Below are 10,998 nucleotides of genomic sequence, written 5' to 3' on the forward strand. Positions count from 1 at the left end.
ACATGATCTCGTTGACTTGATTTTTTTTGGATTTTAAAATTACATAAAGACACACTTGACTATCTTCTTCCTACCCCGTACGATCATTATTACAAAGCCAAAAAAAAAAAATACATATGAATGCATTCAACTCTGTATATTTATTTATACCCTAGCCAAACAAAATAATAATAAAAAAAAAAAAAACCAACATCTTCAACTTTTCTCCTGTTTAAAATTTTTAAAAATTTCTTCTTTTTCTAATTTCATTATTATTATTTTGGTATTCTTTATTTCTTAAAAAAAAAAAAAAATTCAACTTGAAATTTTTCCGAGTTTCATATACACATAACTATAAATTTTTCATATCTACATATACGTAAAAGCATAACTAAAAGATCTCGTGGAATTTTTACGTTCTTAATTAAAAACTCAGTACACGGCACAATGGAGTGGCAACTCTTTGGTGGTTCATATATTCCAACCCCCTCCCCAAAGCTGACGGTAGCTTTTTCTACATATATCAACTTACGACCTACCACAATGAAGAAAAAAAATTACCTCAATATCTCCAGTAAATATAACAAACCACCACAAATAAAAAATACAAAAAGTATCATTAAATTTATACTTGCTTTTGTCGACACTCAATTTTTCATACAAAAAAATATGTATAAAAAATTTGATTACCATTGCAAATATACATATAAAATCTGCGAATCAATATTAAATAAAAGAAAAAAAATAAAAAAAAAAATTTGTCATTGGTGGGTGAATGTGTATAGCCTCGTGCTCGTTTAATACTATACAATTCTTAGCGCAAGATTCGTTGACGGTATACAACGTCAAACGTCTGTGCATATATAAAGTCATTATAAAAAAAAAAAATAAATAAATATAAATAAAAGAGTCTGTCATTATTTATTTATTTTTGCAAAAAAAGTTGAGCCAATCTGTCCACGACCCTTATATAAAACGTATAAGCTCAGTATGTAGCGTGAATACCAGTCATTTAAAAATAACTTAATTACGTTCTTGGCGCTAATTAGTGGCTTTATATATTACGGATGCATACTGTTGATATGTATCCCTTCTCTCAATTTATATCATTTTTTTTACCATGCATTGTAATAAGCTTTCTCTAGTATTTTTTTTTATTTTTTCTTTATTTTTTTGAATCTTTTTTTCTCCTTTTTTTTACGCTCAGTGGTCGATTACTTTTTATTTTATTATTATCATCATTGAAAGAAGAAAAATCAACATGAAAAATAAAGAAAAATATACATCGTCATTTATTTTCACACCTTTCTTGATGACTATTATTATTTTTAATTTTTTTTTTTTTTTTCCCTTTTGATTGACACCCTTCTCAGGCACTTTTGATTTTGCTTACTTGGTGGTTTTTTTTTTTTTAATTTCATTCGTATGATGCTAATTAAATTCTTGAGAAAATTAAGCCCTTAATTATCGTTTGAATAATTAAAAAAATATTAAACTAAAAATTGATGAAAATAATAATTTTTATTTTTTGAAATTTATATTTGTAATTAACTTGTAGAAGAGAAAAAAAAATGAAAAATTAACTTGTCATTATGATGGAACAGAAGAGACTGATGTCCTCTTGTCAAAAAATTTTTTTATTTTTTATTATTTGGTACTTGTACTCTAGCTTATTTTCTCTACTACCATGTTGTTTCTTCTCTTTATTTTTTTTTACTTGTTTTCGTTTGGGTTTATTTTTTTTTTCTTTGTATTTTTTTTTCTGCTGATAATGAACACAAGTAGGAGAAATACGACGGGTATTGGCTGGTTTGTAGACAATGCGGTGTGGCCGCGGGGCTATCTATACGAAAAGAGAAAACCAGCTATTCGAAAGAGTAGAGAAAAAGATAAAATCCGTGGGTTTGATAAGCAGAGAGAATCGTTGGATCGTCTCGCAGAAAACAGTAAACATATATATGCGCATCGTGCATCTCTACCCTTTGCTAGTCAAGAGAGGGCAGTCATTATTTTTTATTTTAAATTTTTTTTACAAACTCTGCAGTAGAGAGGGATTTTTTTCAGTACAAGAAATGTAAGCATCACTATTGCAAGGCTAATCTGGCGCTATGAGCTGCTATTTGCAGCATGAACACGAAATACACATTCAATAGAAAAAAAATTAATCCTACAACATTTTCTTTAAATTTTTCATTATCATTTTTATTTTCATACTATTTTTATTATAAATGAAATTTTTTTTTTTTCAATTCTCTATTCAAATTTTAATTTATATTTATAAAAATTAATTTAATTAAATATTATAATAATAATAATATTTTTATTTTTATTTATTTATTAGAAATGCAAAGTAGAAACCTATTTTTTTTTTTTTGAATATGTAGAGCTTTTTGATGCTTGGTTTAACTGAAGACTTTCAAAGAGAATAAAAAAATTATTAAAAATTTAATAATTAAATTTTTTTTAAATGTTATAATGTTATTGTCTAATCGGCTTTTGTGAATTTCATGTGATTAGCTGGTGTATGTGTGTAACAAAGACGAGAAGAATTTACAATATATTTATATAATTTTAGTCTCCGAAAGAGAAGTCGAGGTAGTGAGGATAAAAAGTGCATGCTTCAAATGACAATTATTATTTTTTTTTTATCTATTTTAAATTTAAATTCTTTTTTTTTTTTTGTTTTATTTTCTTTCTATTTGTGGAGAGGATTTTAATTTGCATTCAACCGTCGAAAAACGTGAAAAACAGTTTATCAAAAAAGTTTGAGGACGAGCACTCGCATATACACACATCAAACGTATATAACAATAATTTTTTTTTTCATTTTATATATAATTTTAAATACTTTACGTAGTGATTGAACTAAAAAAAAAAAAAAAAAATTCAACTAATACACTGTGAAAATTTTTAAAACAATTTTCAAATAATTTATTTTCAAATTTAAAAGAAAAAAAAATGAGCTTTCAATCGAAATTCGAAATTCATGTAGACATAAATTTTCATTGTAAAAAAAAAAAATAATTTTAATTTAGAAACTTAACAATCTAAACATAAATATTATTACAAAATTAAAATTTAAATAATTTTATTAAAAATTTAAACAATTAAAAAAAAATAAAAAAAATTTAAAAATAAAATTGATTAAATATTTATCAGAGTTATTGAAAGTTTATCAGTCTATTTAGTTAAAATTAATTCAAGTTACATTATCCACATATTGAAGCAAGAAATTTTATATAAATATATTTAAATTTAAATTTAAATAAAGTGTGCAGAATGACATTGGCAGTGTAAAATTGCAATGGAACAATGGCTATGCATAATATGAAAATTTATAAAACCATAGTAAATTTTATTTATCTTTATTTCCAACTGAATTTTTAGTAACTGAAATTACGATTCAACATTTGCCCTGGCAGATTTTATATACATGTAGATAGGTAGTTTGATAGACAGAGAGATTTACTGGGGGTAACGTTCGACTGGACAGTAGCTCTAAATTGATTTCGTTTGAAATTTCTCCCTCTATGTATTTTTTAGTCTCATCTAGCTTTTTTTTTTTTTGTTATTTCGTTTAATTTTTATCTCTTTTTTTTCTCATTTATCACGAGTCTCGTTCGGCAATCAAAATTTCCCTTCACTCTTTCACCTTCGTTACCAGCCCCCTCTTGTTATTTTTTTAATATTTTTTTTTATCTCTCTACGAGTTTATACAACCGTGCTTCATTTTGCATTTGTCTTTTTCTCGTAATGTTTTATTTTTTTTTCATCTCATTTTAATATTTTGTACTCGTCTTTATTTTTTTCCCTGATTTTCATTTGATTACCCAGAGCTGATATACCTGGTCAGCCTAAAAATAATTTTTTCAGAAATTATCCTCTCTCACAAGTTTTTAATTTCAAATTTTAATCATTTCATTTTTTTACTTGTTTTTTTTATAAATTTTTTGAATAATATTGAAGGAATTAATTTATACTTTGTTGAGAATTAAAAAAATAAAATTTATTGACAGGCTACTAGATGTAACGCAGACGTAAATATTGATTTATCGTAAAATCTATAAACGATATTTACATTGAAATTTGATTTATAGCCAAAGGGAAATAATAACATTTATACTTTAGTAGTCTTTCTTGTTGAACATACGAGTATGATACTAGACAAATTACAAATGTCCTCCACAGATTTTTACATCAAACAGTTACAAATTTTTTATTTTCTCATCTTTGTTAATTAAACAGTCTGTATATTTTCATATCTCTTTGTTTTAAATTATTATTCTAAAAAAAATATTCAATTATCTGACCATTGATGAATTTTTTCTTGATAATTATCGCTACAAACATATCGTTGTAATTTGGCAAATATCCAGTTTTTATTTTTTACAAATTACTTTTTACAAAAAAAGAAATTTCTTAAGCATTGTCTAGAATTATTTTTTATTTTTTCAATAATTATAAATTAACAGACTAGCATAGAAATAATAATTTCAAAAGAAACATATACCAACATTTGTTATTTTTAAAAATAACGGTTTAAAAAAATTGCAAGATCGATTTGCAAATGAGCTCGTTGTATCTCAAAAAAAATAAAATCTCAAATGTTTATAAGTATATACCGTTATTGAGAACTATGTTAATCGCCCATATGCCTCAATACAAAAATTTGTATCCAAGTATATTGGAAAAAAAAAAAAACAAATTAATAATGTAAACAAATAAGCCAACAATATTTTCTATGCGGGTATGTCATGACTAATCTTAGCTTGAAATAGGGGCGACAAGTGGAACGACCAAAAAAAAATACAAAAAAAAATTGTCGTATTGAAGATTAACCTCGAGAATTAGACGTGCTAATATTGCTCAAGTAGTAACAGTCACTATTTAGTCAGACATTCAAAGAATTAATTTTTTATCAGTAAATTATTCTGTCGAAAAAAAAAATTAATATTAGCTTCGTAATGTAAATAATTTTAAACACAAATAAGATATCATATTGTATATTTTTACATAATTGTGTAACTGTCTGTATTAGGTATGATCTTTGAGAAATAAATATTCAGTTATTTGTCTATCCAATTTCAAACAGTTGCAAAAGTAAATCCTATTTACTGTTGCTGTAACCCGCGGGAAACTAGAATATCAAGTCTCACCCTTGGTGGATTTAGTACAAGATATAGTATATATATATATTTATATAAACTCACCCCTTGGCTAACCTACTGCCCTACTGTCACGAGACCTTACCTAAAAATTTATCCGTAAACTTCTTTCATACTCACTACTCAAACTAACCAAAAAATAAATAAAAAAATACACAACGGTTCTCTCAATAGATCAAATTCAGCACGCGATAATCTCACGATATATAACTTATTTTTTTTTTCATTTCTTATTTTATTTTTTTACACTGATCCCTTCTCTCTTCATTTATAAATTTTTTTTTTTTTTAGCTCAAGGGGTGGACAATGTCTATCACCCTCGAGTTGAGGGTGACTCAGACACTTTCACTTTCAGATTAAAATTACTCAATGAAATATAAAGAAAAATATCATTTTTAAATAAAAATATAATCAAAAAAGTTATAAATAATTTTTTATTTTTTTTATTTTTAAATTAATAAATTTATTTGAATGATTTTTTTAAATATTTATTGAATATATTTTGATGTACAAAAGGATGAACTAGCTAACAAAGAATTATTGATTTTTATTTTATTTCTTTTGGGTCGACTTAACAGAAAAGAATGAACGATCCCTGTAGGGTATTTAACAAAGGATATATTTTTCAAGTTCCTAACCTAGGCAACCCTTTTCTCCCACATGAACAAATTTTTTTTTTTTCTTTTGTGTACAATTGTACACATAATTTTCAGTGGTTTTCTTTAATATTATCCCACGCGTTGTATATCCACATTTTACTGTACATTGAGTATATAAAAATATAAAATGTCTTTAAACTCATTCAAGTAAATATCTATAATGCCTATAAAAAAAAAAAAAAAAAAAAATAGTAATGACGCACTGAATGACGTTGCTCCACTTCTAATATTAAATCTAACATTAACTATTATTACTAAACTAGATGAAGCAAAAAAAACTAGAAGAAAAATATTACTTGAGGTAAAATTTTTATTCTTGAGATTATTATTAAGTTATTGTCTACGCTTCACTTCCGCTTTCTCATATGTATACATGAATAAATTCTCACAACATCAACAGACATAAAGACTATATAGCTTTGGTTGATGATACTTTACTTTTTATACTATGAACGAACCTCTGTTGTCGTCGTCGTGGTCGTAGTTGTTGTCTGCACAACGTCATCATCAGTCTACAATTTTTTAAATTTTATTTATCATATATTTTTTCTTTATAAAATAGAGAAAGAGTTTAAGCAAAGTGATAGAATGCATCAACATAGACAACAGCAGTGTCTTTTATTCATGTATAGCAAAGTATAATATGCACACGACCGTGATGTTGCGATGCAACCGACAATACATAAATACACATAGAAAACAAGCCTATGTAAAATCGATCAAATGAAAAATAAATTGAAAAAATAAAAAAATTACTTGACCGTTGTGACTGGGTATATAGTGATGATGCAAATCATGTGACGATCCTTCACAATAGTGGGGATAAAATTACACTCAAGAGGGCTAGCTAAAAGAGGACAGTGAGATTGTTAGTTATATAAAGAAAAAAAAAAAATATATTGTAGGATGAAAAGATGGAACAAGGTTGGCCCGAGAGTAACTATTCAAGAGTAAAAATCTTCAAAGCATTCTGGGCTTATCTCTCAACACATTCTCAACACTTTATATAGTGCGATTATAGTGCAGTATATATTTAACAAATATTATATATTCTATAAATAATATCAGAACATACACAATTTTTGCAAATATAAAAAAAAAAAATCACTATTAAAATAATAATAATAAATATTTAAAAAATCACAATAGAAGCTGAGAATTTTTTGACAATCAAAAAAAAATAGCAGAGAAAAAAAATAAATGGGGGGCAGTAAGACGAGCATGACATACAAATGAATTGTTTTTCGAGGCAGATGTAGTCCCCCTCTCCTTACCTCTATATATATTTTTTTTATTTTTATTCTCTTAGAAAAAGAACATGGGGCGAGAAATCAAAAAAAAAAAAAATGAAAGAAAGAAAGCAAAAAAATTAAATTAAAAAAAATATTAAGGGAGAAAGAGAAAAGCTTCAAGGCAACAACCAGATGCAAGATGAATAGGGGTTTTTTTTTTTTCATTGAAAAGAGAAAAATATATATATTTAAAAAAAGATAAAGAGAGTGAGGTAAGAGGGGGCAAGGGGGTTCAGCACGGGACATAACCAAGTGCGTTTGTATTGTGCAAGATTGGCGCGTGCGGTACTTGGACCCCCTTATAAACATTTCTCGTTTTTCTCCCTTCTCTATAATATATATATTTTTTTTTTTATTTTTATTTCTTTACCGATGTCGTGTGTAAATTTTACCCCCTCATATTTTTGGCCACCTTGTCGAGTCCCTTATGGTACCCTTCTCTTTGACTAACTCTTAGGGCCCCTGTTTCTCGAGTCGCCCTTTCATTTCATTTTTGCGAGGGGGCGAATATCGTCATTTCTGCTTATATACTACATATCTGTAAAACCCCCTGCTTTTTTTTTTTTTTTCGTCTCCTTATTCTCCCTCTACTACCCTTAGTAGTTTCTCTATAACGTAGACGAGACGATTTTCATTGTCGACAGCACATCTGCCGTGTTGATCACACACGATATTGTCCTGAAGCCGGATTATAGCCTCTTGCTCTTTGCACAAATCATCATCATCATCATCATCATGTTGATAGTACCAACGTTGCAAAAAAAGACAGTATAAAAATATAAAATTCTACTTTTATATATTGTATGGTTGGGTTTAAACTTTTTTTTGAATATTTCTTTACAAATTAGCAGATACTTCAAGGGAATTTATAAAATTATTTATTTATAAAAATATTATAGCATAAGCAATTGACGTCAACGAACCACGAAACATTGAATTGCATTTTTACTCAAGTTTTACGGTGTTAAAGTGTAAAATATTAATTAAGAAGGGTTGTAAAAGCAACATGCATATGTCAATTTTTCTCTTTAACTTTAACGACATACTGAAAACTCAAACACTCTATTTATATAAATTTTATATACACTTACATGTGTACTTGTATATAAAAAATTTTTTCCAACTGTTGTTTTGTTTTTTATTTAATTTTTTTCTTTTTCTTCTTGACGCGTGCCTCAACCCTAATGTTAAAAGTTGCACATTTTTATCAACAAAAAACAACAACACATACATAAGATAAAACAAAAAAAAAAAAAAAATATTTTTAATTTTTAAATATATTATTATAATTTTTCGACGTTTAAAAAGTCGAACCCGCCTATTAGAGAGACTTTACGACTTGAATAAATGCTTTAAGGATAAAAGCAAAAATAAATAAATAAAAAAAAAAAAATGACTGTGGGAAAGTTGTTAGAATAAGAAAGCCACAGAGTAGAAAAGACAGGGGTTGAAGATTTTGAGACTTTCAGGGTCAAGGTAAAATACTCTGTTGAATATCTCAACGATGAGAATTCACTTAATACACAAGGGGCTGTTAAATATATTTCGTCTTTGCTATTTTTCGATGGGGAGAAATAGAGGGGTAATGGCTGAGGTATTGTCAAAGGTCGGTTGACTTGGAATAACCGTTAAAAGGGGAACTTAAGAAATGAAAAAAAAAAAAATCAAGAAAAAAAAATCCTTACAATAGATCCTTTTAAAGTCTAAGAAAATAAAGGTGGTACCGGTATACAAAACCTTTTTGCATCTTTTCTTCAGGTCTTCTTTAAAATTATCATTATTATTTTTCTTTTCATTTTTTTTTTCACTCTTCTTCTTCTTCTTCTTGCAACCAACCGTTTCTATTCTTCAGCAAGAAGACTCTCGAGTCAAAATGTAAATTTGCCAGTAGATCATATATCCTTTTAAAAAAAAAAAACTTCAACTTTTTAAAGTTAAATATACAATATATTTCCTGCCTTGAAGATGCTAATAATTCAATTTTAAAATACGAGTGCATCAAGTCATAAAAACAAATAAAAAAAATAACAATTCAAAAATACAAAAATTAAAAAAATGTTTTTTTTAAGAGCGTTATTATTATCCTAATTATATAAACTTCTATACAATGAATCACTTCGGGGTATCAACTTTTCATATATATCTTTTTTTTCATAAAAAAAAAAACCTTTCGTTCTTGCGTGAATCCTCACAATTCGTCGCTTTCTTTTATATCAGTCGGCATGCACTGTGTTATAATTTTGAACACGTGGGAGGTTTCTTCACACTGCTTTTGGCATCGAAGTGTGGCAATTCAAGTACACTATGATATGCCTTTTTTTTTTATTTTTTTATCATCAACGTAACTTGTCGTGGGTGCTCGGGCGTCTCCCTCAATGTGGCACTCTTAGCAGCCCATTATAACGCGCAGAGACAGAAGGGTAGATATAACGTACAAAATAAAAGAAAAAAAAAAAAGTACACATATATATTTTTCTCCAACATGCAGATGGTATTTTATATATAATATATGATGTCTCCAATATTATATGTATAACCTGAACAACCGTTGTTCCGTTTCAGTCTGTGCGGGTGTCTATTTGTATTTTTCTTTTTTAATTAGGCACTTGGATATATAGATTTTTTTTATCTCTCATCTATTTCTCATTCTCGCACTTGTCAGATCAACGAATGACGGCTTGAATGTGCCGTTAGTGGATGGTTGCATAAGGATTATGATATGGTAATATAGAATGTTGTATAAAAGTTTTTACATCGAGAGGTCTGTGTCGGTTCGTTGACTCAAGGATACGATGGATACTAGTCAATTTATATCTCGTCTCGTTCATATCAAACTCTTTTTTTTTTTTTTCATATTTTATATCTGTAGATATATATCAATTCCCTGGTGATTTTATCATTGGAGGTATTTGCATATGTAGAACATACACAAGTCTTAATTGGCTCGAGAAATGCGTAATTACAAGTACACTTGTAATTCATTTTATTATTTTTTTTAAATATAAATAACACATATTCAGCACCTTTATTTTTTCATATATACACCAACACAAAAAGCACAAGTTTAGCCAAGCAAAATAAAGTTGCTATTTTTATTTTTCACTCGTTAGAAATACACAGAATAATTTGTAGAAAAAAAAGCTCACTCATTTCGAATAGAAAAATAATTAATATTTTATTGTCAGTTTGCTAATTGTTTTTTTTTTAATTTATTATAATTAATAAATATTAAACGAGTCCATCTGTGTTATACCAATTAGTAAATTATAAAACTCCATTAATTAATGAAGGTAAACAATTAATATAAAAGAGGGTTGATGGAATATTACTATGATGCCGCAAAGACAAAGTTTTAATTTTTATATACAATTTTTACCTTTTTTAAAACACACAAGACTTTAGAAATTACCCTTGGTGGAACTTTTATTTTTTCAACAACACAGAAAACGTGTGAAGTTAAAATTAAAAGTATTTACGAGTTTTGTTATTTATACACTGTATATATATTTTTTTATTACGACTTTATGATTACCTTGAAAATAACTCGAATGATTTTTGTCAATAGCTTCTTTTTTAATTTGAAAAACTAATTTATAATACTCCTTTGATATCACATGAAAAATACTCGACTCTTACAAATAAATTTCATGTTTTTGTTGGTTAAAATAAAACTTGACTTGTAATTAAATATAATTAATTAAATAATTTTTTTGTCGTTACAGGGAATTTTATTATATTCAAATGGAGAAATATGCAAGACAAGCAGTATCAGAAGGTGTTAAAAATGCTGAAGATCTCAGGGTTGGTGGTGATTCAGAAATATACCGAGTATTAAATCTTCATTACAATCGAAACAACCATATTGAGGTATGGGGTCCCCAGGTGCGCAAATACATAAACACG

General features: G+C 27.2%; 1 protein-coding gene across 4 annotated transcripts in view; it reads left to right on the plus strand.

Annotated features, from left to right (window-relative positions):
• The window catches only part of LOC122855850 (homeobox protein prospero-like), a 105,296-nt gene that overhangs the window by 69,995 nt on the left and 24,303 nt on the right, over window positions 1–10,998 (plus strand). For 3 of the 4 annotated variants that reach the window (XM_044157504.1, XM_044157507.1, XM_044157505.1), the window contains exon 7: window positions 10,818–10,977. In XM_044157504.1, the coding sequence (XP_044013439.1) occupies window positions 10,818–10,977 (160 nt within the window). The remainder of the gene's footprint in view (window positions 1–10,817; window positions 10,978–10,998) is intronic. The other variant, XM_044157506.1, reaches the window with a different exon arrangement.

This window comes from Aphidius gifuensis, linkage group LG4 (genome assembly GCF_014905175.1).
Source record: "Aphidius gifuensis isolate YNYX2018 linkage group LG4, ASM1490517v1, whole genome shotgun sequence".
NCBI classification, from domain to species: Eukaryota; Metazoa; Arthropoda; class Insecta; order Hymenoptera; family Braconidae; genus Aphidius; species Aphidius gifuensis.